This window comes from Penicillium angulare, assembly GCF_028827245.1.
Source record: "Penicillium angulare strain IBT 27051 chromosome Unknown utg000011l_segment0_segment0, whole genome shotgun sequence".
Classification (NCBI taxonomy): domain Eukaryota; kingdom Fungi; phylum Ascomycota; class Eurotiomycetes; order Eurotiales; family Aspergillaceae; genus Penicillium; species Penicillium angulare.
Window position 1 is genome coordinate 752,178 of NW_026623170.1, and position 27,874 is coordinate 780,051.

Consider the following 27,874-nt stretch of genomic DNA (forward strand, 5'->3'; position numbering starts at 1 on the left):
ATACAGCCTCATCTAGATTTGAAGGACACTTCGATAGGCTGAAACTTTTTATTTGTTCGAGATCTAGAATTTGCGAAGCTTGAGCCAATCGGATTGTTGATAGGAATCAGCTCGGGTTCCCTCGGATTCGCTCGCATCAACCCGAATACGAGCCCGAAGCGTTTCCGAGATGGATCGGATCTGGACGCTTAATTTTAGGTGTGAAAAATTGATGTTGCCTGAATCTTTCGGCGCTAGTGGTAAATCCTAGCAATCTTCGAAGATTTTCACTGTCAATTGTCGGATTTAGATCGCGATCTAGGGGCTTAGATCCTTGGAACCAGTTTTAGAATTTTATTGAACGAACCTAAATGTGTCTGAAATTTTTATTTTAGTTTTGTTTAGAACTGATTCTTGTGTATAAAAGGGGAGATGTATCTCTGTAGACAAAGATATTATTCTCACAAGCATTCAAACAACACACTTCACAAGCAATTATATAACCCATTTCCTATCTCTCATCACCATCTTGATCGACCTTGTACAAGCCTCACTATTCCAAACAATCTTGCAACGCCTAACTACATCATGGCCACTGAAACCTTTGTCCTCTACCAATACACCCCTAGCTTGATTTGCGCGGTATTGTTTGCTGTACTCTTCGGCTTGTCCACTATTTTCCATTTATACCAGCGTGTCCAAACACACGCCCAATACTTCAATCCTTTTATCGTTGGAGGAATCTGTAAGCCGAAGCCCCATGGGGAAGTGAAAGAAAGTGGAGTCAACTAACAAATACGCCTAGTTCAAATTATTGGCTATGGAGCTCGCGCAGTCTCTCATTTTCACCCGACAAGTACCACAGTTTACGCCATGCAAAGTCTCTTTATTCTGCTAGCGCCGATTCTTTACGCCGCATCTATCTATAGAGTGCTTGGACGAGTCATCACTTTCCTTCACGGTGAACATCTGAGCTATGTCTCCGTCAGATGGATGACCAGAATCTTCGTTGGAGGAGATATTCTATCTTTCATCATTCAAGGTGCAGGTAAGTCACAATAATTCAAGCATGAAATTTCAAAATTCGGTATTCTAATTCATTTTCTTTTATTTAGGTGGTGGTATCATGACACAGGGAACCTCCAACTTTGCCACTATTGGCTCCTGGGTTATCGTTGGTGGCCTTATTGTGCAGCTGTTGTCATTTGGAGCATTCCTCATCACATCGCTTATTTTCCACTGGAAGATCATTCAAAGCCCCACTATCGAGAGCCAGCGATCGAAGAGTGCTTGGACATTCTTCATGCCACGCGACTGGAGAGGACTTCTTTTTGCATGCTATGTTGTTAGCGTGTTGATTCTTGTACGATCTGTTTACCGCGTTGCTGAGTTTGTACAGGGCAATGATGGGTATCTGATTGGGCATGAGGTCTTCTTGTATGTCTTTGATGCTGCTCTCATGGTCTTGGTTATGCTCATGATGAATGTGATGCATCCATCTGTTGTTCTGCAGAAGAAGGAGGAGCCCATTGATGAGGCAAAGAATGTCAGATGGACCTCCGATTCTTTGGAGCAGGCGGTTTGAAGAGAGAGCATGTTGTTATAGTGGGGACTCGGAGTTACATTTTTGGGAGTTACCAAAATATTATCCTTTTAGTTTTTAGACACGAAATTCAATGATTTATGTTGGTATTACAATCTCATCCTGTTGAGCTGAAACATTGGAACTAATGACGTTCCATTATTTGAGATAGTTCAATTGTCGCATATTCATCATATAAGAGTGAAAGCTCCGATACATCAATCATTGTAAAAAGACTTGTACGACATCAGAGTTGGCGACAACCAGGAAACATGAGAGTAATCAAGACACGTGATACTAGTATAAATCCTTCAAGTTGGTCACTAACATATGGCCCGTTCGAACCATCGGCTCGCAGCTTAGCAGTTCAGCTTGCCGCATTTCTTGCAAGAATCTCTAACTCCATAGTCACAAGCCTTTCCAGTTCCGGCCTGGCATTCGTAGACGTGGCTATCAAGACAGGCAGAATTGACCAATTGATCACCGCAGAATTGGCCTTGAACACCGTTGCAAAGGCACTTGGTAGCGCCACAGGCTCGCTTCTCAAACTATGCATCATATTAGATAACACAAACTCCACTTGAGTTTTCAAGGATCTGAACTCACAATGTTGTCAATTGCACGAGCGTCCAATGGGCCAGGAGCAGGAGCAGGCCCAGCGAGGGTGGCAGGGACCAAGGCAAGGAGGGTAAAGATGGCAGTGTACTGCGGTGTGTTCATTAATATTCAGCCTCATATGATATGCATTGTATCCTACCTTCATCTTGAAGTTATTGAAGACTAGGAACTGGGTGAAAGTTGGAGCTTTTTGAACTGAGTAGGTTTAGAATCGTGTGTACTGAGAATTAATAGCCTGGGAATTGATCGAATTATATAGACATTTCTCATCTATAGGTGGCTTTGATATCTCTTGAAAAAAATACGAACTGGATGCAGATCATAGCTCAGCTCGTGTGCCTTTAGACCTCTCATAGTTATCCCTTGCCGTATGCCGAGACAAGTCAATGGTTAATGAGCTTCGTATTCTTCACATAGACCATATAATCTCGTATAACAGACATATTCAATGTAACCTAAGAGCTTTAGCGGGTCGTGTTTTTCTTCGGCAAACAGTGATCTACAAGGCTATGCGTACCCCATTGGTGGGGAAAGAGAAGCCAAGATCCGTGAGCTGTGGAGTACGACGGTGTGGGGAAACCCAAATACTAAAAGATCAGTATATAGTCCTATCTTGGGTTTAAAAAAAGATTGTCATCCTATGACAGTGCTTATTTTGATCCATTCCGCACCAAATTTTAGAAATACGAGAGCGGTATCTCTAAGTGCTAATGGTGACTAGGGTTAGTTCTCAAACAGATTCACCGGCGCTTGGTAACCCTCCGGATTCCCAGTGTCTATGAGTTCAGGAAAGATGGAGGGAAGGATAATAAATTTGTGTGATCATTGTTTTGAATCATGATGAAGAGAAGCTAGCCTAGCTACAGTGTATCAAGATAATAGGTGCCCAAGGCACCAACATCAACAATTAGGTGGGATTTTAATAACAACTGCATGCAATGCAAAGTGTGAACGTCACATCACACCAATTTTTACCCCTGCTAGCTGGATACCTGTTATTCAAAGGGTCCAAAGCCCGGCATCTTTTGTCTCTACTGTAAAATCCTACTATTAGTCTGATTGGAGTGTGGAAATTGTCAATAATATGGTGAACTTTCATGTCATCGCATGGGTCTGACTACACTGGAATTGAAAGCTTTGCTTTTCTCAATGATAGCCTCCTTTTATAGCGGGTCTTGAATTTAAATTGTAAGGTCCCTTTATGTAAAATGTTTAATAATAAGTTACCTCAAGGAGATTGGTCACAGAATTTAAGTTGCGCTGAAGGTTATTCTGGGCGGTTGCCAAGATTGCGGGAGGGCATAGCCCCCGCCTATTACCCAATGCACGTTAGTTAACCGCAATGGGTACTTTTTAGTAAGATTATCTGTTGATACCGAGGCTTAAGACTTTTTAATTGCATACACTGAACTTCAATCTACCCATTTCGAAGACGAATTGGCAACTTCAAGTTCATTACGATATGCCATAGCCCAGGGTAGTTTTGTTGCCGACTACAAGAACTATTACTATTTTATCCAACTACCACACATGAAAACTTGAGAAGTACTTATGCACTTGACAAATATGGCTCTGGATACTATTTGCCATTTGGTGCTATTCATGTTCAATGGCTATTGTTCTGGCCGATGTTATAAGCAATTGCGGTAAAGCCTCACCGGATCGACTTCCGTGGTTTAGATGTCATTAAAAGTACTGACAAGTTTGGGGACTTGTAATGATTGACAAGGCAGAAAAGCAATCAGATCTTGACTCGGCGGGTATAGAGGAATACTAGGAAGCGATTTAGGGTCCAAAAATGCCGGAGCGATAGCGGAACGAAACATTGTAAAGATCAGAGGCACATGTTTGGACTTAGAAATCATAATAGTTCAGAGGGATCGCTAGAGATCCTTTCCAATGCGATGGTAATTTATCCAAGAAATCCTGCTTGTTTGAATCCGCATCGCTTCGAATTTGCAAATGGAGTTGGCTTAAATGAAGGAAGTGGGTCTTCCATAGTCAGCTTGCTGGGGGTTACATCAAACCGCCCCAATCATACTATGCTAGGAACGAAGTGGGTCGGACATACCAATAACCATCGAGTATGCTTTTACTAAGGGTCTTGGTACTGAAGATTGTACGTATGAGGCTGAGACAGAACTGCACAAACCCAATCTCGGTTTTAGCTGACAAGGCTCCGATCTCTCCACTAGGCTTCATGTCATCTTGTAGTTCATCGAGTCTTTATCTGTATTGACGATGTGCTCGACTTATACTAGTATGTCTTGGCGTATTCTTTTGTTGACCAGTAAAAAAGAAAGAAACGAAGAAGAGAAGAAAGGGCGAAGGAACAAAACGGAACAAATCGAACAGGACAACTTGTTGGACTGTAATTTCGTGGGAAGGCTACTAAATTCCTACATAAGGCTACTCCGTCATAGCCGCTCTGTAAGCCTGGTTTATCCTTGGATATAGCTCTTAGCCAATTAATGCATACAGACGTCGATCCTTCCCTCTCTTATCACCCCTGCATACATAGTGCCTGGCCCCAGGTACGGAGTATTTGCCAATGAAACTTCTGCAATCAGGGTCATTAAGGGTCTTCTCCGCATCGGCCCCATTTTCATAGCTGAACTCAGCCATGTACTGCCCCAGTGCCATTTATCTCAGGCTCAATGTGATAACCAGGATTCTCTAGCCTCGTGGTGAGGGGTCAGTCGACCTCGGAGCGGTTACAATGGGATCCTTCAGAATATTTGAACCAACTTGCGATTGACAACGAGGCATCAGAAAACACATAAATAGCTGTGCTTTCCCCTCGATATTTCATAACCAGCAACAGCTTCTTCAAAGTCAAATCCTCTATCCTTCTACTCAAACCTCGACTCTATCTCCTCGGATTCTATCATTTCTATCAATCAAAATGAAGTTCTTCGCAATCCTCATTGCTGCTGCCCTTACCGGCCTCGCCAGCGCCGGTACATACCCTTGATCCATATAAAAAACCCAAGCCCGTCGAATCCGTGCTAATATAATAATATATTCGGACTAGATCCAATCTTTTGCTCCACAAACGCCGACTGCACTGCCGCTCTCCCCTACTGTGTCTCTTGGGAGGGCCAAGCTGCAATTTGTGGCCCTACTCCATGTGATAACTGTTAAAGTTGGATGATCCCTCAGGGTGTTGTGGCCCTGTCCGCACCTGCTTTTATGGTAGCGAGGTTAAACGAAGTATATAAGTTAGCTACAGAAATTTGAATAGTTTCTGTCGATTTTCTGGTACTTCAGAGCATTCTTTACCTTCTTGTAGTCGAAATACAAAAGTATGTTCGATTTAAATAAGGCCGAATGATGGGTTAAGAAACAAGATGTACAGACGCCAGCCCAGCTAGAGAAGAGGTTTGCTTACTCTTGTCTCCCCGGATACGACGGATATTATTTGTGTTGCCTGAAGCTGCTCCAAGTGGACGGGGCCGTTCAGCTACTTCACGTTCTCCAAGTCAACGACGACCAAATGGTGGCCTACATTATCCTACAACATATTGCGCCACTCAATATCACCGTGAATAATTCCGTGAGATTGTAGCACAGCCAAAGCTTCCTTGCGCTCTCTGTCAAAGAAACTGGAATTTTGGTTATTGACGATATGTTGGAGTCGTATTCCAGACCAGCCCAAGATCATCATGTGCGCTATTATTTCGCTATGGTACTAATGTGCGATCCGTGTTTGAAAGTATCTAAGCAGACGGGAACATTCCGGCCCTGCAGGAACGTGAAAATGCACTTGACCCTCCTTTAATATGGGCTGAGCCTTAGGCTCTGATTGAATTTCGTTGCTTTTAAGAGTATTGTCTTGCTTCTGGAAATTTGCCTCCCGGAATAGATCTGTAGTAAAGAGCTTTTTCGTATTTCTCTGGGAAATATAATACAGTATTTTGCAAGCAGAGACAGGATATATCAGTAAATGAATATATCAACGCCTATATTATAAGTATACATCCAAAGTATATATGATTTATTATGTACGCACTGGCCTTTTGAAATAGATAAACTTGATTAAATCGAAAATGCTTGATTAAATTTCTTCCGGGTGTAGAATGATTGCAGTTGCACTGAGTTGTAGTCCCGCTTGGTATTGAGGATTAGTATGTAAATAGGACAAATGCCTACCCTCGAACTTTGGCTCGCCTGTCTTTTTGCAGCCCGGTTCAAGCCGTTCCCAGACTTCCGGAAATTCAAATTGATTGCCATCGACTCCAAGACACTCGTATTGTTTGTTTTTCGATTTGTCACGCTATGTAATGTCCCAAGTCATTACGTTATTCTCGCATCATTATTATGTAAATTAAAATGATTGCCTAACCCGCTAAAACTATTATATTCGCACATACAAGCATGCGAAAGAGATTTCCATTTTTAAACTCTAGCCTAATGAATACTCTTTTCTATTTATCCAAGAGCATTTTTGACAATAATGTCTTTTCATGAGAGTTCGTGCGACATTCATCTAGTCGCTGGCACAAAGGGCACCTTTTTAGTTGCTACTTGCAACAATGATGAAGGCTCTGGCCTTACTACAGATATCCTTCTCGATGAATTTCTCGGCAATAAGAAGGGTAAGACTACACATTCTAAGTTGCAAAGGAAATCTGATCTCATCTTAAATGGTAGGCTGCCTCGACTGGGGTGGAGAGGGCTTTAGTAAGACTGCACGGAATATAAGTCTGTCTGCTGAAGATCACCGCAGTCCCATTCTCTATTCAGAACTTCTCGATTCATCGGGCAATTATTCACTCAATGAGATTGATCTTGCTACACACATTGCGAATATAGATGGTGAGCTAGTTTATATGAATGCATAGGCCTATTCCATCAGAAATATCTGCAAAATCATGGAATCATCACTGCACCGCCAAATTTCGTAACATAAAGTTGTATGTTTGCTATGATCGGAGAAATTTTTGGACATAACCCTCCTTGAGATACGATTCGCTTTTTAAATTTCGTCTGGTAGTCATTACTTTATTGGAGTTCAAGAATTTCCATTCTATTTAGAGCTTTGCGTGTTGTAACTTTGTAACTTTGTAACTTCGTGATAGTGACGTCATAGATATTCCCACTCGCCACAAAATTTGCAGAAGTCTTAAGACATCCAGCATCTTTTTCATATGAATATTTTACAAGTGCCACTCACTCAAATGCGCCAGCTTGAATATGGCTTGTCTCAAATTTTTCAATTCCCGACCCCTTGCAACTACGATTAGCTGCTATACAAAATTGCATTCTGGGCAATCTTTCCGGTACATCTCTGTGAATTCGCGATCAGGAAAGCCTCTCCCCCCATATCTCGAGAGGCAAGTTCTGAAGCCGGATAGAGCAGAAACATGCCAATCGGGCACGGATGACGAAGTTGCACGTCACAAATCCCCATATGACCCTACACAAACAACAGTGGAAAAGGAAGTATCCGCGTTGAGGGAAGAATACAAACTTGAGAGAGACTCGCATGACCCACTATTGGTCAGCCCAGCAAACCAAGAAGTCAGTCTCATTATGGAGATGCTAGGGAGAGGAGCGGTCCACAGTGTGCAGCCTCTGGGTAGTTTCAAGGGTCACACCAAGAAAAATCACGAAGTGCTACTTCGCAAGGAGCCATATATTTTTAGGTCATATGATAACGTTTTTGTCTCGGCAGTGAAAGGGCGCTTATTCTTAAAAAAACCCCCCAGAAGTTCAGAGTGATATAAAAAAGTGATATTGAAGAAAGCTTCAGCAATATATGTTTACATGACAATCAGCGGGGCTTACTCGTGGTTATTGGCTTGATTTTCACCCAGCGGGGTTGACTAAAGAAGTATTAGGGACCCTCTTGTCCTGACTTCCCTCATAGACAAATAAGATAGTGACTATGATAATCCCTGACAACTATTGCCCCTAACTATATTCCAGCACATAGGTACCTAATAACGACAAACATAGGTTTTCCACATCAGACGCAGCAGGATGGAAGCCAGACATCGTACCAGCGTGGAATCCAGCGACAGAATATGGGGTCTTGGCACCTCGGGGCCACTTTTATCGTAGCGAGATTGAACGAAGTATATAAGACAGCTACAGTAATTTAAATAGTTTCCGCCGATACGCTAGAAAGTCCCAAATATCTGTAAAGAGCAGCATTATCGTATATGATTCCGGCTTTATATATACAACTCCGCAGTAACCCGGCCCGCAACGGTTAGCGGAGCTTCCAAGGTTCCGGTGTGATTTCCCAGTTACTCCTAGTTCCGTGGCGTTTCCCCATAGGTGAACCAGGCGATTAGTTCCAGAGTTTCGACTCGATGATATCTCTACACTTTGCCTTTTTTTTTTAAAAAAAATGAAGTATACGTATGAAGGCTTCGATAGAAAAGCAATTGATGATGCTGAGGAGTCACTTCCGCGTTTTTTTCAATAGGTGGATGAGCACTTTGCTCCTATTTTAAGGATTGACGAGCAGAAATGCAACGATCTAATTATCTTACAGCCAGGTGATCACCTGGGCATGCTGCCGAATGCATCTTCTATGGTCCTTTTCTCTGGCTTTCCCTAAGACTGGGAAACCAGTGTACGTGGTAAACCTTAGAAGAGGATTGGCAACCGTGATAGACTCCGCAAATCATTCTAAATGCAACTTTATATGTAAACTTTCTAAGGTTGGAATGTAGCAAATCTAGATTGGAATGCAGTGTCAAATGAAATGTGCGTGGACGGACTATATGTATTCGAATTGATAGAGAACGCTGTTCACCAAGTTTCCTCGGCATAAAAGTCGGCAATTGACAGGTTCAGTTGCATGCGTTGTCAGGGTTATGCTAAGAGACGATCTAAGCTCTAATTACGGTAGGTCCCGATGTTATAATGGCAAAATCACTGCTAGATTCATTCGATTCCCGGATCGGTTCGATACTGAAACACTCGATTTATTCGAATCCTGAATTTATTCAATCGCTAAATCAATTCGATTCCTAGATTACTATATCATTTTAACCCTTGAATTTATTCGATTACTGAATTCATTAGACTCTTTGCTCCATTCGAGGGAAAATGAATATTCCGAACTATCCTAGTGCTAATAATAGAGAGGTCTCGATGGAGCAGACTCAATTTTTCTCTTCTCTATCCCGGGGGTCATCAAATACTCTGCGTTTCTACCATTGATAACTGTACTCGGCAGGGTCGTCATGGCCGCTGTCGTCGCGAGCTCGGAAAAATTATCCTACCGGGTAACACCAAGATCCGCATTATCACCAGCAGCAAGAGTACACTCGTCGTGATTATCGTTATCGGGGCTGTCAAACGAATAATTCCTCTCCATCTGCGCCCGCTTAGCGCGCGCCTGAGGGTTTAGAGCTGGCGAAGGGGGGGGTATAAAACGGAAGAGAGCAAGGGGCACGTTCAGTTGTTTGCAAGATGTCGGTATTATCGACATCGCCGGCAGTGACAGAAGCGGGTGTTTCCAGTGTAGCCTTCGTCTCCCAAGATTCGAACCACTTGAGTAGTTTAGAAGGAGTCCTATAGCCAAATCGCTCCACTGTTTTTAAAGTACGAGCGGAAGCGACAAGGTAGAATCCTTTGTGTTTTCGTTGTACACATTGATGGGTTCGGTTTCTCCCTGGTTGGATTTGTGCCAATTGGTGAACAGTGAGCACCATTCGCCCTGGATGAAGTCTTGACTGTGCACAGGGTACTTGAAGTTAGCGCCACCTAGGTCCATAATGGCGAGTGCTAACATTGCATGGGTTTTGCCAGTGCCAACGGGACCTTCGACAGTGTACAGCGGACCATGCATCGCGCTCACGTTTGCAAGGAGCAGGGTCATGTCATCGGAAACGAGCATTTTCTCTAGCACTCGCTGTATGTGCTTTTGGGGGATTCCTGTCAAGGCGTTTCTGATTGGCAGGAGGCTCGGGTTGGTGCCAAGCAGTGTGTCCATTATGAGCTTGTTGACCGGTTTGACCACCAAATTTCTGTTGACACTGAGGAAGCGGTCGTAAAGTTTCGTGCCCAGGTGAAGTTGGTAACTGATGACATCCCAGTCTTCTGACTCGACGTTCTTCTCCGTGAAGCTAGTCTGATCGTGAGGAAGGGTGATCACACGGGGCTGGGTGGCACCCGGAGTCTCCTCGGAAGGACGACGCAAGATCACCATCCAGCAGTTTACCGGGCAGAACGAGGCTGCTGAAACGACGGTTGCTGACCATCTATCCACGGAAGGGTCTGGAGAAAGACCTGGAGGAAGATCTGGAGGAAGATCTGGATAAGACTCTAGGTCCATAACAACACCAGACGGGAGAACAGGGGCATCAGGAGTGTACCATCTGACGTCGAATCTCGCTCCCATCTGCAAACGCTCGGGGGCATGGGTATCAATTTCATCGGAAGTCTGTAAATCGATGATAGCGAGATATTCGTCATCACGGGTAACCGAATACACTTGGATCCTCCCCTTGAACTCGAGGCCGTTGCCGTTGATCTGCGCCTCGACCTGTTGGTCGAGAATTGCGCCCCAACCGACGACCATGTTGTATTCCTGTACGTCCGGGTCGCAATGGGGTGGCCAGTCTGTACCTTCTCTGTGAGCCCAATACATTTCCCCCACACTCTAATTCACATTCGGATGAAGGGCCAAGGATGCCAGCAGACGCATGTGGGGTCTATTATTCAGACAGACCTGTTGACTCCAGAAGTGTTCGAAAGGTCGCAACATCCACAATGTCAATGGCAAAATGCGCTACAAATTTTGCCATCATCTTCTCCATGTTCTCCCTCATAATGTATAATTTAGCTTTCTCATAATCTAATCTTCCTTTTTCGAATTCATTAATACCCGCATTTAAGTTTTAAATTGTATTTGTGTTTGTAGTAGTATTCCATAGACTTGAACGGGGGACAATAGCAAGAGTAACATTTCCCACATGCATCTTTGCCTATTTCCGGCCGGTCAAAAATCACCATATCGCCCTGGAAAGTCGAGCTTCGATCCTCTTTATGTCTCAAGATATATCCTCTAGAGTCCGATGTAGTAATTCCTCTTTCTTTTGAAATGAACTTGGTAGCAGTAGTAGCGGTTTTATAGGGGATAAAGATACACTGGCATACGGACAAGGGGGGTTCTGCCTGATGATCGCTATTGTCCCCCGTAGACTTATAATGAACTGCCAGTGGCATATCCAAGGTTTTCCTCCAATTTCACTTGGAAACCACTAGGCACTTCAAGAGACCATGGAATAGCTTACATGAAGTCTATCACCTGGTCATATGGAATTATTGGATAGCAGCATCATGATGGCGCCCCACGCGAGGGAACTCTGAGCATTAAATTTACCGGTAACCAACAACTCCTGTCATCAATAACACACTAGTAAGGCGGAAGTTCAAATGTTCATTTTACGTAATATCCTTGGAAATAGGCCATACATAATGCACATAAGTAATGCTCGAAATATTTTGCTGTTGTCTCCCTTGATGTTTTTGATCGTCCGTGGAACGTGGGGATCTTCAGCTCTATGTACATCTAGAGCCACTCAAGTGGCTTCGGGGAAACACTCAAAGTTTTCTCATCCCTTTTGCTTCTTCGAGTAAGTCCCCATGCCCGCAGCCAAAGGCCGATAGCTCCAAACCTGTCTCTGTCCACATCCTCGGCTCTGGAGACAGCCCCAGATAACGATGCAGGCTTGCAGCCCCACCTCGGTGGGCGGAGCATCCAACCGTGTCGGCTTTGAAGAGGCTTGGTGGGCGCAGGAAGGGTGGATAATCGAACAAGTTTATCATCGGTCCAATTAACGGCCGTACTACCATGACTTGCATCAAGACTGGCAGGGTAATCAAACTTGGCCAATGCTCCAAAAAATCTGCTTTTGTATTGGTAATTGCTTTCTTCGAGTGGACTGGCGCTAACCAAAGGTACTATTGTGGGGGTTGATGGATCGATCCACGGATCGATGTGGGCCCTCGAGGTATCCATTGCGGCTACAGCGGTTGCATGAAAAAGAAAGAAATGACAGGCCTTGACTCAAACAATTAAATGGGATCTTAGAGCTTCAAATCTGGAATGTCAAACCTGTCTCCGCTTTGAGTCTACTGGACTACCTCGACTGCATTTCCGTGCTGGTTGGATGCTCCGTATAGAATAATATAGCCCACACAAAGGAAAACGCTTTGGCACCAGAAGCAGCCTGAACTAATATCCATCAAAGACTTCAAATTGGGCCCAAGACCGGTCGAATACTACTTCCCCACTGAGGGGTAAATAAGACTCCGGATATCATGACCTATCACCCATCGACATTGCCATGTCACATTGCCTTCTGTATTGTACGATCTTACAAACTCTACATTGAAAATTCGGCTCAATGTTTCCAATTGCATAATTTCATCAACTGGCGAGGAAAGGAAAGGGATTATAAGAGGAGGTGTTTTCTCTCTTAATCCAAGAGCATATATCAGACTCATTCATCTTTGGTCTTTTGGACCCGTCTCCATAGCAAACTTTCTACATGGAACCTCAATCTACCCCCATCATCCAGAGATATGCCTTCCTCTATACTTTCGCCGATTATGTCAAGGAACTTTCCGGTGACTACAACGAAGAACCATCCAGCACTCTCCATTCCTCAGCCAGCCAAAATCAGCAACCCGTGCCAAGAAACAAACCAGGATCAATCTTTGGTATCCACAATGGACTGCTAGAAATCATGGAGCGGATTTATACCTTACACGTTGACGCAAATGAAACCAAAACTTTGGAGTCCGATTCCGTGGTAGATGCTGTCGACATATGGAATGATCTTGATCAAATTAGGGACGGGTGTCAGCAAGACTCGTTGGAGGATTCCAATCTCCAGATTGCCTGTGTCTGGGCCCTATATGTGTGGCTATATCTCATCGTTCATCCAAAAGGTGCTGGTAATGAGAAAGCTCAAATGGCTGTACGAAATGGACTTGTTGCCAGTAAAGCTGTAGCAAACACAAATGATCTTCCTTTCTTGCTGCTACCTGCTTTCTGTCTTGGCTTAGCTACTTTGGAGCAAGAAGATCGATATTCTGTGATGGAGCTTTTTGGAAAGATCGATGGGTCGTTTGTGCTCATTGACACCAAAATTTATCGTGATATTGTGGAAGAGGGATGGCAAGAGTTGGATCGTGGCAGTGAAAGGAGTTGGGGGTAACGGGATGTCAAAAAGTTTAACAGAAAACTTCGAAAATGACTCGGAATTGATTCTTGCCAAACTGTTATTCCAATTACCGGGCAATGCAATTATAAACATTAATATGAAGCCATATGCAGTATTTCTGTGACTCTCTATTGTATCATTGTATATTCATAGTGTTTTTTGTCGTATATGAGCCCCCTGGATTGATATTCTGACTTCTTGGTCATGCTAGACGGCCCTTGTGCCTAGTCATAACAGTGAAAAGCAGTGACGACAGGGATTGAGATGGCGGCAGATAACAGCCAGAAAGGGAAGATGTAATTTGTAAGAGCGGAAAATAACATTACCAGTATTTACGATGTCTTTACAGCACCCGGGGGGCCGTGGGCCTGAGATCTCTCCAACTCCCGCCCAGTTCGGTATTTTTCGAAAGGATCCGCAATTTTCACCTGCTAATTGTGGAAATGAAGTAATTTTCGGTATATTTAGGGCATTCTCTCGGAATTTAAGAGACACTAAGCTGTGTTTTTGAATTGAAATGTATTTCGGACAGTTTCAGATTTATAATCGTTTCAAAACTTTATGAAATCGTTGGTGTGTAAATTATCTGTCTCAGTAAAATTATAACACGACTCTAATTGGACAGAACGGTAACCAATACCTTAACATTTAGATTACATTTCCCTTGCATGGCGGCTATTTCCATCCACAATGTGGAGCCCGTGTACATGTGCTAAGCATAGCCACTAACAAATAGGCGATCAGGATCAACTCAAAATTCGAGTGTCTCAGTCTGACTTGGAAGGTTTTTCTTTCTTGTTCTCGTCTGTACATTCAGTTTGACCATGAGTGTTATACAGCGCGGTTTGCAAGACGTCAAAAACAACGTATCCTTGATCTCTAGGCTCATCTTCGCTCTTTGATGACGAAAAGCAACTTTCAGCCCGCTGAAATCGCTCCTGGACTCGATCATTCAGTCCTACAAAGACCAGTTCAGCCTCTGCACCCGCCCAGACTTTGAGGATGGACTTGATATCCGCCAAAGCCTGCATTCCACTCGTGTCAATATGTGTGACGCGAGTCATGTCGATGATTACCATCACTAGGCATTCGATTTGATCAGAAAGGTCATGAAAGACCTTTCCAGAAGGCTGTCATTGTGGATATCCAGGATGGTTATCTCAACCCTGGGGATCACATTCTCATTAGACTGGGAGATCGTCGTTTCGGTGGAAAAGGTACTCGAGTACAGACCTTCATAGAAAAAGACTTCCGGTGGAGGCTTTATATTGATCCTGTTGGAACCTCGTGAGTATTGACGAGTTTGAAACACAACGGACGAAGAGATGCTAATAAGCAAACAGTCGCTTCGCTCCGATCCAGCCAGATATATCCTGGAGGATTGTTGCTGACTCGCCTCATCATGTACAAACTGTATCCCCCAGATTGGTCCAGCCTAATGTGCCATTCAAAATACACGCACACGCTGAGGACAGTTGGGGGAATGTGACTCGCGAGCTGAAAGATTTAGTCTTCAAGCTGAAAGTCTACCTCGCAAGTTCTCAAATACCATTCCAACAGGGAGTTTCCGTACCAGAAACCGGATGGACGAACGCGATCTTTCCTGATATTAAATTGGTCACTGAAGGGGATTACACAGTGGAGATCTCACTGGAAGGCAAAGAAGGGTTGGTTCTACCGCTTAGCATTTCCCATATTAGCGTGTCTTCTGAATTGTTCGTCCCCAAGGTTCTATTTGGTGATCTTCACGTCCACTCAGACGATACCGTGGGGACTGAAGATTCCGTATACAACTTTTCTTACGGTCGGGATATTGCCGGCTTAGACGTGCTTGGATATACAGCAAACGACTTCCAAATCACGAAAGAACGCTGGGACGCCACGGTCCAACTCATTAAATCTCTCAATGAAAGCGGCAACTTTGTGATTTACCCAGGTACTGAGTGGTGTGGAAACTCCGCAGCTGGAGGAGACCACAATGTGGTCTTTCTAGATGAATCTGACCAACCCCCGGAATTCCCTTATGATCGACATGGAAATGTCGCACGGTCGTTCGAATGGTCTGAGCACGGCCCGAAAGACATTGTTCCCGGCGCCTGGCCGCTGGACGAAGTATATGCTACATATGCGAGGGAGGCTGACAAGCATCTTCTCATTCCTCATGTCGGAGGCCGCCGTTGTAATCTTGCATGGCATCATCCTAAGCTCGAGCGTTTGGTTGAGATCGGTAGTGCCTGGGGTCAATTCGAGTGGCTTCTCCAGGATGCAGTTCAGCGCGGTTGGAAGTTAGGCGTATCTGCCAATTCTGATGAACATCGTGGTCGGTGTGGTGGAGGTGTGTCGGGAAGTGCGGTATTCGGTACACGGGGAGGCTTAACGGGAATAATATCATCTCAGCTTGATCGAGCCACTGTCGCTGGTTCTCTAAGATCGAGGCATACCTTTGCTACTACCGGCCAGCGTCTAGTTGGTCTTCTTTGGAGGCATACTGAGAAAGGTATTGCTCTCCAGGGCGATGAGATTGAGGCTTCCATTGATGAGCCCCTAGAACTGAACTACCACTTTCTGGGTGAAAGGGGATTCTCTTCGATCGAAGCATTCGATGCCTCGGGTATGATCTGGCACCGTGACCTTTGGTCTGAAGAGCGATCAGCACCAAATAAAATACTGAGGATCACATGGGGCGGAGCCAGATTATATGACCGATATCGTGAAGCTATTTGGAATGGTAAGATTTCACTATCAGAAGATGCTTTTGTGGAAAATACGCAATCTTTTGGAGGACTAGAAGATAACCCGGAGGATTTCGCTCGAGTCTCCGGACATCAAAGTATCGATTTCGCGAGCAAAACAAGTGGTGACATCGATGGTGTGAATATTCGTTTCCAAGCCGATAAATTGCCATCTACAGTGAGCATTTCCGGTTCGCTAGGTGGCTATGTCAAAGTGGGAGATACTTTGGCTGGGAATCCACACAAGGCTCAGCCAACTTTCAGCCTTGAGGCAAATTTGGAAGAAATCAACGCACTTAATGGGAAGTCAATTGAGATCCGTGGAGGTGCAGGACTCTTTCTGCGTGTTGAAGCTGTGCCGGATATTGAATTGCCTCGACGAGTCCAGGGAACAGTATCCCTGCCCAAAAGCACTGAGTCTACTCGTTCGATCTACTTTGTTGGTCGAGAATGGAGTAGTGCAAAGGTCATCACAAGTCCGCTGTTCATCAATTATAAATAGGAGTATTATCTATACAACATACAATTCTTTGCTTTCTGAAGACATGCACTCAATGAAGCATCTTCCACTGTCGTGGTAAAGCCCCTTCAATATTCATGTTGCGATTCACCATAGCTTGAAGGTTGATGCTACCACTTTATACATCTTCTTTTCAATATGTTCCAGAATCATTCAACATCTCTTGTTCTATGCTCGCTTGAACGAAAGCCGCCGTTCCATGGACACTATTGTATAACAGAGGCTGCGAGACGTAGTACTTTATATGTGTTAGCTCGGACTGAAAATGAATTATCGGATAAAAGAAAAAAGAAAACATACCTCGTAAGAAGCCGATGAGTCGAGGCTACACACAGAAACTGTTCCGTTATAGCCTAGGGTCCCATTGGCATTCTTGACGACAAATTTATCAACAAGGTGACTATAGCATTTGGTGGCAGTAGCCCTTGCATCAGACGCGTGTTCGCCAGTTAGATAACCAAGTCGGGCCGCCCTGAGTAACGCGGTCACAAACATTGCTGACCCGCTAGATTCAATATAGTTTCCTTTCCTTTCAGGGTAAGTCATGACTTGCCACCAGCATCCCGTATTTGGGTCTGCTGCTGCAATAACAGACTCGGATAGCTGAGTTAATCTGCGCCGTAGATAGGTTGATAATCGCGCTGGAAAGGAAGATGATATCTCAAGACTATCAACGAGTGTCATAAGGTACCAACCTAAAGAACGATCCCATACGATTGGACTCGCACCGGTGATTGAGTTTGCCCAAGCCGCAGTCTTCGAAGAATCATAGCCGTGGACAAGAAGATTCGAGCTATTCTGATAGCAGTGTGTCCAGAGGAGGTCGAGTTGATGAATGACATCGTCTGCGACACTGCTGTTGCAAGGGTCGAAGCGAGAAGTGTATGATAAAAGGAACGGGATAAGAGAGTACATTCCATCGAGATAGCTCCAGTTTGGATACTTATAGTACCAATAACCACGGAGTGAGTTCTTAGGTTGGATATCGATGGATTCTCGTAAGGAGTGGAGACCTTCCAAGGCCTTCGTATTCTTGAATGTGTCATATTGATGTAAAAGCCCTCTGCCAGTGGATAACCGGTCAAGAGGGTAGCTGGTGTCCTGTGTCGCGTTCAGGAGAAATGGCGCGATACTATTTGTACTCGCGTTCAAATAGTCTTCCCAGTTACTCTCTGCGCAGACTGACTCAGGAGTGCTGTAATAGCCTATTAAGCGGAGGACGGAAGATTGGAAGAATCCCACTTGGAGATAAGTCGACGGTGATGGGCTGGAGCCATCTGGGACAATTGCTTGGTCGCGAGAGATGACACTATCGGCCATCCAAGCGGAGTATGGGCGGTTGCAAGCATAAACATTTCCCACTGATATCAATGCCAAGATAATATTCAGGGTCGTTAAATACATTGTGACTACTCGTAGGCGTGGTCAGTCAAGTAAAAGCCATGGGAATTTATCTGACGAACGTGTTTTTCACGCGTTGTCAATCGCTGTTGTCGATCGCCTTTGCCGATCTTTGCTGTAGACGGTTAGCACGCTTATTGTTTGTTTGATCTGTCTGCACCCAGCCACCTGTAAAGACATACGACCTGGTCTACAGAGTGCTTCGTATAGGAAGGGGCGCCAGCTGGTGGCTCTTCGATCTTTCTGCTCCAAGATGCAAGTCGGATTGTCGGATGAAACACTTTCTGTGAGTATTTCGCAGGTGATGGTGAGATTCCACAATTGTTATGATCCGCCCCGCTCCGATCCCGGTGCCTTGCAAGGCTCCGTTCAGCATTGTTCGAAACAAAGTCACACTTTGTGGGACTTGTTTACGACTTTTTTACTAAACAAACCCAGATTATTACAAACGAACATACACGGAAAATATCCCCCCACTCATCGAATTGAGGGTTGCCTGATTCATTTGTGATCCAACGAATTGTCGAATATGGCCCGCGCTCAGAGTGATCACCGGCATTCCCATACCAGGGCAGTCTAACATGCTTGTGGAGCATGATCTCAATACCCACCAGTCACGATATCAGTCCAAGGAACGTGGATATAGCTTCGGCTCCAATTTGCCTTCTTTTTTCGCTTTGTCACTCATTATCCACCGACTATGCAGAGGGCGATTACTATGAGATATTAACTTCAGCCTACATTTTCTTTGTACATGTATAAATCTCCAGGATTGTTGCAAAATTTCATACAAGTTCTTTTGATGTGATTGACTCCTTAAACAAATATTTATTTTCTATGCCCTACTAGTAATAACTTGAGCAACTTCAAGTTAACCTTAGACGCTGTATTAAGCATCAACAGGGCGGAATTGTATATGGCACGAACTTGAAGTCACAATTTTTAGGTAACAAACCAACAACAAAAACCGTAGACTAAAAGACATCATCACCTAAAAGTTCAAAATTTCCATTCCAAAATTTTCCTTCAAGCACCTGTGCATTTTATTCAAGTTCAGTGGACTTAAATCTAGCAACCTCCTTGCGCACATTGATCTTCTTCTTCTTTGTAGGCGGGTACTTGAAGTCAACTCTGCGTTCGAACACCATAACACAGTCAGAACCACCAAACTGGAAGTAAGAAATATTCTGTCCTTTTTGAACATGTTGACCTTCTTTGACACAAAGAACCACAGATGATACCTGGGCCATTCCAATAGGCAGAATAGCAACCTTGCCATACTTCTCGGTTTGGATCACAACCAACCCGCGGGTCTGACACCATTGATAACCAGGGTCATCCGGGGCATCCAGGTCTTCTTTCAATGCCTGGTCGCCGCCCACCTCTGAGTCCCCGTCACCTCCTTGTCCATCAGACTCGTACTCGACTCGCACACCTCGCCGGCGCTGAACTTCCGCTGGAGCCCGAACCATAGCACGATCCGCATACAGCTTGCCTGTGGTAGTGTTTGTCGCTACCTGGAGGTAGACTTGATTTTGAATTACTCTTGCTTCAATTACCTCTCCACTCACTGGGGAATGTTGGCGATGATAGTCTGTGGGCCCCAAGAAGGAATGAGTGAAGTGGCCCTCATCCCAAGTAGTTGACTCTGTCCTCAGTAAGTCCTTGATAGGCCACTTGTAGCCTATTCCCTTGATCGTGAGCGTGAGATCAATTTTTCCGTTCTTGATTGGCCAGTTTCCATCGTGAACAGAGTCCGCTGGCATGACAATCACTTTGTCATCGTCAGGACTATCGAGAGGACGTGCGGCCTCAATATTCTTCCAGGAACGGGAGAACCAATCATTGAAGGATTTCCAACCACCTTTTGGTTGTTCCCATAGTGGTGCCTCGGGATTGTATTTGGTGTTCAAGTATAGAGTGTAAATCGCTCCACCTGATGCGGGGGTGTTTAAGAATTGGCCCTGTTGGCGTGCGAACGAAACTAGCCAGTATGAAAGCCATGAAAGATCGATGTTGGATGTCTCTGGCGAGATGGGAGTTTGCAAATCCAAGATGGTAGGCTGATCAAAGACCCAGTAGAATACTAGGATCTTACGCAATAGTGCGTCTCCAGTGGTTTTTACGGTTGGAATCCAGCGTAGAAGCTCGTCGCAGTATTTTAGATACCCATTGAGATCTTTTATTCCTTCTGCTTCCATGTCATCCTGTCCATTCTCAATGGCCGAAGCAACTGCTGCATTGAATTTTCCCAGTCGAGTCTTGTTACGGCATATGAAGTCCTTAAGGTCAAGGACAAGTGCCTCCTGCGGGGCATAAGTCGGTTCGGTTGAGTTGCTCATATTGCGCGCGTTTTCAGGATCAGATGAAATTAGATGTAATGAGTGTCGATGGTATAGTCTTCAGTGAGTCTTCTTTTTGAATACCGAGACATCCCAGGTATTTAAGTATCTATCCCCGGCAGTGCCAGAAATATCAGGTCTATGTGTATATCATGATGTTATTGGCATCCACTCAAGTGGCACAAATCACAAATGACCCAAGGGTATATCCAAATGTGACGTTAACTATGAACACGACCGGTACCAGCAGTTGATGGCCTCTTAATCTCCTGGTTCTAAACGTCACTTCGATATTATTTGAAACTATGGTTTGGTGTATGATGAGTTTAAAATCCTGTTTAATGTCGTTGTATGATGCTTCAAATCTTGTGATAATGAGTGTGGTTTGTGGACCACCCCACATCGCTTTTAAGGGATTAGATTTAGATATGAAAACAGTCTTAATAGATAGGAGTATCTAAATTATAATTATATCAATGACGTTGATGAAGATTCTTACTCTAGAAGTGATATTCATAAAGTTCATGTTGTAGCATTCAGATGTTAAGTCATTGTTTCGGGCTCTATCTCGTCTCATACGTTCACTGGTTTCCGATTGGTACTCCAATATTCATTTTATCCTTTGGCCTAACGTCGGTGATTCAAGAGTCGTAATCGAAATAATGAAACGACATAAGTTGGGCGGTAATAATAGTCGCAGCTTATGAACTATGCTAGTCCCGGGTAGTTCTGGTCATGGTATGCCGGTCCATCCAATATTTCATACTCGGTGCCCGCGCTTTTACGCGAATGATCAAGTTCTCCTCTTGGAATAACAGTTCATGTCGCCCACGTAGGTAAAAGTGGATACAGTCAACCTTGGAATCCTGAAGTTAAAGCATTGAGCATTCTTGCTCCTCCCCGGTATTTGCCTTCTTGCTTTGTCACCTGGGCACCTCGACATTAAACCTAAAGCCATTGCTCTTGATGATTAATTCATGATCATGGGTACTAACCATCCCTTAATTCGTGCTCCCGGTCGCTATGAATTGAGAACGAGACGCTGTGACAGGCGGCAGCTGTAATATGGAGCAAAGATGATAGGGGGCAGAGCAACGTCAATGAATAGGCATGGTTCCTTATACGAAATGTGTTGAAGTCATTCATTTTCAAGGATGACAGTTGCATGCAAAATTCTCATGGTATCGGGATTAGACATTGACGTTCACGGCTTACGCCACGGGGTTCGGCTCGAGCCGATTCCAAGATCCCGTACCCGAGGCCCCACATGAAGTATAATGGAAGCTTGGATTACTCGATAGTAGACTTCAGAGTGGAGTTAGAGTTTTTGGGAGGGGGGTCTCCGGTAGTCATTATCAGTGTATCCCAACTAATCTAAATCTCGAACCTTGGAAAATAGTACCCAGACAATTTCATCATTGACGTATTCATAATTTGCCATCTCTTGTGACTCAATCAGTGTGCTAACCATTGCCACATTATTCACTGACAGAGCCCGACATTGCTACCGGCTTTCGAGAAACGCCGCCTTTCATCTGCATTTCATAAGGGTCATAAGGCGCAGAAGGTTCCTGTTGAGCAGTCGCTGGCCCCAATGGAACAGCACTATACTTCTTGCGTCGGTAGAAGCAACTATATATCAAGATAACAGGTTAGTAACTGTCAAGAGTGATCTGGTAGATACAAGGGAGGTATACTGACGTGGCAACTATAATCAACGCAGCAAGTATTGGAACTCCCAATCCGACACATAGTCCAATGATAAGCTTTTTGTGGTCCGAGCCACCACTCGATGAAGCTGAATAGGGCGTTGGTGTGCCCGAACTGGCACCCAGCCGAGCGGCATTGCTACCAAACGTAATGGTGCTGGTGACCGACGAGTATGTGTTTGTTGGAGTGATTGTTGAACCTGACTGAACCGTGAGCACGGATGTCACCGTAGCTACAGTTGTACTGGTGGTTTGTAGACTGGCAGGGCAGTTGACCACGTCTGTGGAGCTGCATTGAATGATCGTATAGGTCTTTTCCATGGATGTAGTGACTGTACTGTCATCGTCATTTGAATCCCTTGCAGTAATCTGAGCACTGGTGGCTGCAGTAGATGTCGTTTTACTTTCTGCACAGGTACTAGATGTAGTGTGCCATACTGGAACTGTCGTGAAAACATCAGGACCCCATGAGTGGGAATCGGCAGCAACAGTCGCACCGGCTCCTGCGCCAACGGCAAATGTGTATTCAAGGCTAGCTTTCAAATCGCAGTTACTTGTTGCGTCGGTCTTAGTGTCATTGAGTGCCATTTTAACATCCGCAACGTAGGCAAAGATGTCAGCTTCAACGCCAACGCTAAAGCCGTCAAATACCTCGCTGACAACTTTAGGCACGTCAATATTGACTTCAAAGCCTACACTGGCTTTTAATCTCAAAACGGCTCTCAAGTAACCTCCCTTTGTCTCGATTGTTATGGGAAGAAATTCGTATTGGCCACCGGGGCTGTGAAAGGTATCTTTAGTCAAGAACATCATGATGGCAATCAATCGTTTCATTTTAACAGAACTTACATTGTGATACTTGAAAGATCGGTCTCAAACATATCAAGATCAAAAGTAACCCCATCCTCGAGTTTTATATGGATACCACTTTCAACATCAATCTCGGCGTCTGCAAGCAAAATGAGATCAATGCTAAAGATCACACCGACTTGAACGTCGTCGTTCAAAAGAGAGAACCCTGCAGGTGTCTCAGATGTGTAAAGATTGATTGTGTGAGAATATCCAGGTAGTTTGGTGTCAATATTCAGATATAATTCCAGATTGTCAAACTCCAAGTGAATGTGTGCATCTTTGAAGCTGGTGATGTTGTCAATATTAAAGTTAATATCCGGAGTCGGCCAGACTATATCATCGTCTCCAGATGTGATAGCGCTTTTGATCTCATCCTCAATGTTATCCACGTATTTTTCCAAGACATCAACGGCTTCACGAGCTGTTGTCTTAACCTCTCCCTCTATTCCATCAACTGCTTCGGTGAAGTTGAAACCATCGGCAAAGGTCAGCTCGCCGCGAACGGTGCCGGTAACATAACAGGTAGAACAAATGACCTCAGTTGCCACGTTGAGATCAGTGCTACAGAATCGGTGTTAGAATCAATTGTAGAAATGTGAGGTCATGATAATCACACCTAACGCCACCGCTATATAGAGTAGCATCGGACCACGTCTTTCCAAAAGATGTTGTATTCATTGTGTAAGAACTGCCCGTGTCGCGGGATTGTAGTCTTTCTTTATTCAGAGCCCTTCGCAATGCATTGAAGGTGTCTGCGTCGGTCGTTCCGGGCGCATTTCTTGTTCGAAACGCGACATTGTCTGATGGAATGGTCGTTCCGACGACAAAGGTAGGAATAAAAGATAGCAGACTCAAGAGAGTAGGGGATCTCATTTTGGAGGCTTTGCACTTTCAATCCACTCGTCTGCATACACAAAAGAGAACAAGAAGTTTTCCGGATCTGTGAAGGGTATAAATGCCCATAAGGCTCGCGCTCCCAGACCTTTTTTTTCTTATTTTCTGCGGCTCTAAGCCAGGTCTGAATTAGCCCTAGAATCTTTCCCTGATTTAGTCAGATGCATGTTGGGTGAGGCTGTGGAGTGACAGCGAGAAGGCTGGGGGCCAACTTGAACGCTAACAACAGCCCGCAGAGTAAACGAGGACGAACCATATTACCGGTGTGTGCAGAATTTATACGGGGTCCCACCTCTAGCTCCGTCTCACAGGCACATAGTCAAACATTTCAAATTCAATCGGGTTCCACTCTTGACCGATATGCTTCCAGAGCTCCGTGGGTCAAAACTCGCAAATGTTAAAGTGAGGCTCCCCAGGCCGAATCGTCCAGTTTAGCCCCAGGTGCACTGGGCTGAAGCTCGAGCATATATGCAAACACCTGGAGTTAATGCCCCGTTAAGCTGAGATTCACCAAGCTGATCCATAAATAGTCCGTCACGCGGGATTAATCTACCGGTAGGCTCGCAGGGCTAACTACTAGTAGTAAAATTACTACCCATGCCCGACGCTAATGCACTACCCGACGCTAATGCACCTCCCGAGGTCGAAGTTTGGCCGTCCAGTACGGACTAGTACATTTACGGAGCATGTACATTGAATTTACAGATATTCAAAGATCATCAATTGGAATATGATTGTCCCATAAGTGCTTACTATTTTAACCACAGCCGCATTTGCGTATCTGGGGCTAATGGTCCTGCTTAATTTAGGATACGAGGAAATTCAGCAGATTTGCATGGAGCAGCGCATGGAGGCATATAGTCGCCAGTGGAAAAAACACCCTTAGCTCTAGTACTAGTATACCGCCTACTATACTGATATCATCCGTACTTTAACTTGAAACCCTATATATATGGAAAGACACCTGGGCAATTAGAATGACAGTTAGAAAGACAAATAGGTAGGAAGATGAATAGAGAAGTATCTTTTATCTAGATATTTTAAATTATACTGTTAAATTTGTATACAAAGAAAGAAGGTTTTTTTTCAAAGATTTATGTTAAGACAACCCCTAGGTTTGAAGCTTAACTTGGCGATATGGTCTCCAGGCGATGGCGTGTTAGTATATTACCGGTATTATGGTTTTCTGCTGGAGGACTTTTTCCCTTTGGGCGCTATGGTCGTTAATGCGTATAGTATCTATAGTACTTTTTGGCCAGCGACTAGAGAAGAATTCCCACCAATCATTGTGCGATGATGTATTTTCCAGAATTCCCAGAATGCCGGGTCATTAGCTCTGGATAAGCAAGGAAAAGGGGTTTGATCAACTCGGTTGGGCTTTTTTTCTTCATCTTTGTAGCCAAAGGAGCACAAGTCTGAACATTCTTGAATCAAAATCCAAAATTCATAGTCTATAATAACCATGCATGTGTACGGAGTACCCTCCACTGTATGCATGGGTGCTGGAGAACATAACCACATGGCCATGCGCGAACTGGGTCTCCACCTTGCAGGATTGTCCGTGCCGATTGAACATGGGCTGATCAAGTCCAACCGTAATTTCTCGTTGATAGTCCAGACAAGCACATTCGAGGCATGGTAATCAGGTGGTACATCATTCGCTCAAACCACAGCCAACGGTTGGGACATCTCATCAAACCCTCGGGCGCATAACTAGTATGGACGAGGGAATAAGCCGACAAAGGAAGAGAGGCCGAGTACAAAACTAGCCCCCACGCACTAACAATAAAGGCGCAGGTGCCAGGCTATTAGCCAGTCAGATCAAATGGAGAATCTGCTCCAGTTATGCTCCATCCATGTTTCCTTTATACACGGATCTCGGCGGTCTACGGGAGCAAGGACCTTTGACTTATCGCGTAATTTAGTTGTTTTTTCTTGCTTTTAAAGAAGCATGGGCACACGTGGAGTTTAGTTCGGTGGAGAACAAAGAACAGCTGTCGAAGTCCCCACCTGTCTTCCCCGCCGCTCTTTGCACCATTAAACCCGGAGACCCCGCTCACGTCCTTGTCAGAGACTTTCCCCTTAACGGTGATCCAGCGACAGGGATCTTTTCTACTCTGTTTGGTTGTTTCAGCCACCTTGGGAAAATTAGCAGCAATCCGTCGCGAAATCTCCAGCCATGTCGCAGGAAAAAGAAAAAGAAAAACAAATTGCGGTTGTGAGTGCGCGACCGGTCCACAACCCGCCATAAGGGGAACAGTCGGCTTATCACGCGTATTTCTAGGATCCTGATCTCTACGCGCTCAATGCCGCATATGGAGTCGACGATAACCAGTCGTAAGAAATGCCCAGAGACTTATTCTCGCGGGGGAGCATGGCTAAGACTGATTTTGCAGAGAGACCACCTCCTTGGCCTCATCGATCTATCGCGGAGTGATGGAAAATGGGCGCCGGTATGGATCCATGCAGGTTCCGCTGATCTTCGATAAACTAATAAGTTTTGGCCCCATATAGATACCAGACTATCAGAGAAGGCGAATACTGGTATGTGAGGAGATCCACAGGCATACAGAAAAGCCATGGACAACGGGACAGTGATACTCACTAAATTAGGGGCCCATCTGATGAGCAACAATTCGAAACTTTGGAAGCAGGGTGATTTTAACGTCTTTTTCCATCCTGAAAGTCTCTATACTCACCTCATCCAGTCATTTAGTGTGTTTGGTTACGGACTCTGATGCTCCGAATCCCCTTTTCCGCGCACCAGTAAAAGATCCAAAGGTAAAATTATAATTCGGCAAATCAAATTCTCTAAACTAACAATCCCGATAGCGCGTCCTTGACATTGGAACCGGTCAAGGAAGCTGGGCTGTGTAAGTTCAACTCTTCGCATATTCATGGGCATCACTAATGCAACCTGCAGTGATACGGCAGACATGTTCCCAAATTGTATTCATCCCCCTTGAGAACTATAGATCAGATCAATTGCTAACCGAAAATAGCCACGGTCTACGGAGTTGATCTCTACCCTCCTCCAGTCACTTGGATGCCCCCTAACTGTATCCTAGAAGTGGATGATGTTCTCCAAGAATGGACTTGGCGTGAGCCATTTGATTTCATCCACATGCGCCTGATGCTGGGTGCTTTCTCTGCCCAGGAATGGGACGGGGTTTATAAACAGTGCTATGACAATCTGGAGCCCGGTGGCTGGTTCGAGCAACTAGAGGGTGGATGTACGGTTCACTGCGATGATGGCAGTCTGCCCAAGGACAGCATCCTTGGTCAATGGGGTAAAAATATTTGCGCCGCTGCCAACAACGCCGGAAAGCCACTGGAAACACTTGATACTATGGGCCAAGAGATTGCGAAGGCTGGATTCGTTGATCTTCATGAGAAGGTATACAAGTGGCCTATTGGGCCATGGCCACGAGATCCTGTTCTCAAGGAGTCGGGACGTCTAAGCTATCACATGTGGAGGACTGGTGTGGATGGATGGGCAATGTTTCTGCTTACGAAGTACGGCATGCCCGAACCGTGGAGTAGGGAGGAAGTTCAGGTCTATGTCGCGAAGGCCCGGAGTGACTTGCAAAACCCCAATTACCATGGTTATATTTTTGCGTAAGTTGAAGAAGGAAAACGTCAGGGTCTACCGAAGTAAATATGCTGACCTTCATCTAGGCGTCGTATCTGGGGTCGCAAGCCAACACTGGAGGAGGTGGCTGCCAAGAATGCCAAAGAAGATAAGGAGGCTCAAGAAGCTAAAGAAGCAAAGGAAGCTCAGGGATTCAAAGGAAGCAAAAGAGAGCCTCTCTCGCCTCTATCACCACCGACATCGACATCATCAACTCGCAGACAATAACCTTGTGGACGCTGAGGTTTGGGGTTCAACAGAAACAAATTGACTACATCATACAAGCGACGTGGAATGAATGTCAATTTTTCAACCACAATTCATGAAAGTGCTAAAGTCTAAGCAGCGACTGCTAAATTGAATGCACCAAGGTAAATGATTCGAAGTGTCTATCAAATATCCTGTACAAATCCTGTTGC

At 44.8% G+C, this 27,874-nt stretch overlaps 11 protein-coding genes across 11 annotated transcripts; 4 read left to right on the forward strand and 7 right to left on the reverse strand.

Moving 5' to 3' along the window:
* Positions 1 to 567: 567 nt before the first annotated feature.
* Positions 568 to 1,564, forward strand: N7478_012438 (RTA1 domain-containing protein; the record flags this gene model as incomplete). The annotated part of the gene is made up of 3 exons (XM_056928652.1): positions 568 to 724; positions 785 to 1,027; positions 1,095 to 1,564. 3 exons carry the CDS (start codon positions 568 to 570, stop codon positions 1,562 to 1,564), a joined length of 870 nt encoding a protein of 289 aa, XP_056773210.1.
* A 356-nt stretch (positions 1,565 to 1,920) lies between these two features.
* On the reverse strand, positions 1,921 to 2,281 carry N7478_012439 (uncharacterized protein; the record flags this gene model as incomplete). The annotated part of the gene is made up of 2 exons (XM_056928653.1): positions 1,921 to 2,109; positions 2,168 to 2,281. 2 exons carry the CDS (start codon positions 2,279 to 2,281, stop codon positions 1,921 to 1,923), a joined length of 303 nt encoding a protein of 100 aa, XP_056773211.1.
* Positions 2,282 to 6,635: 4,354 nt separating this feature from the next.
* Positions 6,636 to 7,023, forward strand: N7478_012440 (CVNH domain-containing protein; the record flags this gene model as incomplete). Its single annotated transcript, XM_056928654.1, has 2 exons — positions 6,636 to 6,777; positions 6,833 to 7,023. The coding sequence occupies 2 exons, from the start codon at positions 6,636 to 6,638 to the stop codon at positions 7,021 to 7,023; spliced, it is 333 nt and encodes a 110-aa protein (XP_056773212.1).
* Positions 7,024 to 9,737: 2,714 nt separating this feature from the next.
* N7478_012441 (uncharacterized protein) lies at positions 9,738 to 10,721 on the reverse strand (the record flags this gene model as incomplete). Its single annotated transcript, XM_056928655.1, has 1 exon — positions 9,738 to 10,721. The coding sequence occupies one exon, from the start codon at positions 10,719 to 10,721 to the stop codon at positions 9,738 to 9,740; it is 984 nt and encodes a 327-aa protein (XP_056773213.1).
* Positions 10,722 to 11,714: 993 nt separating this feature from the next.
* Positions 11,715 to 12,164, reverse strand: N7478_012442 (uncharacterized protein; the record flags this gene model as incomplete). Its single annotated transcript, XM_056928656.1, has 1 exon — positions 11,715 to 12,164. One exon carries the CDS (start codon positions 12,162 to 12,164, stop codon positions 11,715 to 11,717), a length of 450 nt encoding a protein of 149 aa, XP_056773214.1.
* Positions 12,165 to 12,696: 532 nt separating this feature from the next.
* N7478_012443 (uncharacterized protein) lies at positions 12,697 to 13,368 on the forward strand (the record flags this gene model as incomplete). The annotated part of the gene is made up of 1 exon (XM_056928657.1): positions 12,697 to 13,368. The coding sequence occupies one exon, from the start codon at positions 12,697 to 12,699 to the stop codon at positions 13,366 to 13,368; it is 672 nt and encodes a 223-aa protein (XP_056773215.1).
* Positions 13,369 to 14,141: 773 nt separating this feature from the next.
* Positions 14,142 to 14,438, reverse strand: N7478_012444 (uncharacterized protein; the record flags this gene model as incomplete). Its single annotated transcript, XM_056928658.1, has 1 exon — positions 14,142 to 14,438. One exon carries the CDS (start codon positions 14,436 to 14,438, stop codon positions 14,142 to 14,144), a length of 297 nt encoding a protein of 98 aa, XP_056773216.1.
* Positions 14,439 to 16,759: 2,321 nt separating this feature from the next.
* Positions 16,760 to 18,030, reverse strand: N7478_012445 (uncharacterized protein; the record flags this gene model as incomplete). Its single annotated transcript, XM_056928659.1, has 2 exons — positions 16,760 to 16,864; positions 16,927 to 18,030. The coding sequence occupies 2 exons, from the start codon at positions 18,028 to 18,030 to the stop codon at positions 16,760 to 16,762; spliced, it is 1,209 nt and encodes a 402-aa protein (XP_056773217.1).
* A 1,040-nt stretch (positions 18,031 to 19,070) lies between these two features.
* Positions 19,071 to 20,369, reverse strand: N7478_012446 (phosphatidylserine decarboxylase; the record flags this gene model as incomplete). The annotated part of the gene is made up of 1 exon (XM_056928660.1): positions 19,071 to 20,369. The coding sequence occupies one exon, from the start codon at positions 20,367 to 20,369 to the stop codon at positions 19,071 to 19,073; it is 1,299 nt and encodes a 432-aa protein (XP_056773218.1).
* Positions 20,370 to 21,847: 1,478 nt separating this feature from the next.
* Positions 21,848 to 23,803, reverse strand: N7478_012447 (uncharacterized protein; the record flags this gene model as incomplete). Its single annotated transcript, XM_056928661.1, has 4 exons — positions 21,848 to 22,001; positions 22,071 to 22,859; positions 22,928 to 23,491; positions 23,547 to 23,803. 4 exons carry the CDS (start codon positions 23,801 to 23,803, stop codon positions 21,848 to 21,850), a joined length of 1,764 nt encoding a protein of 587 aa, XP_056773219.1.
* A 2,200-nt stretch (positions 23,804 to 26,003) lies between these two features.
* N7478_012448 (class I SAM-dependent methyltransferase) lies at positions 26,004 to 27,683 on the forward strand (the record flags this gene model as incomplete). Its single annotated transcript, XM_056928662.1, has 10 exons — positions 26,004 to 26,042; positions 26,109 to 26,161; positions 26,221 to 26,277; positions 26,339 to 26,368; positions 26,438 to 26,479; positions 26,533 to 26,605; positions 26,657 to 26,697; positions 26,748 to 26,773; positions 26,827 to 27,442; positions 27,503 to 27,683. 10 exons carry the CDS (start codon positions 26,004 to 26,006, stop codon positions 27,681 to 27,683), a joined length of 1,158 nt encoding a protein of 385 aa, XP_056773220.1.
* Between the last annotated feature and the right edge of the window lie 191 nt (positions 27,684 to 27,874).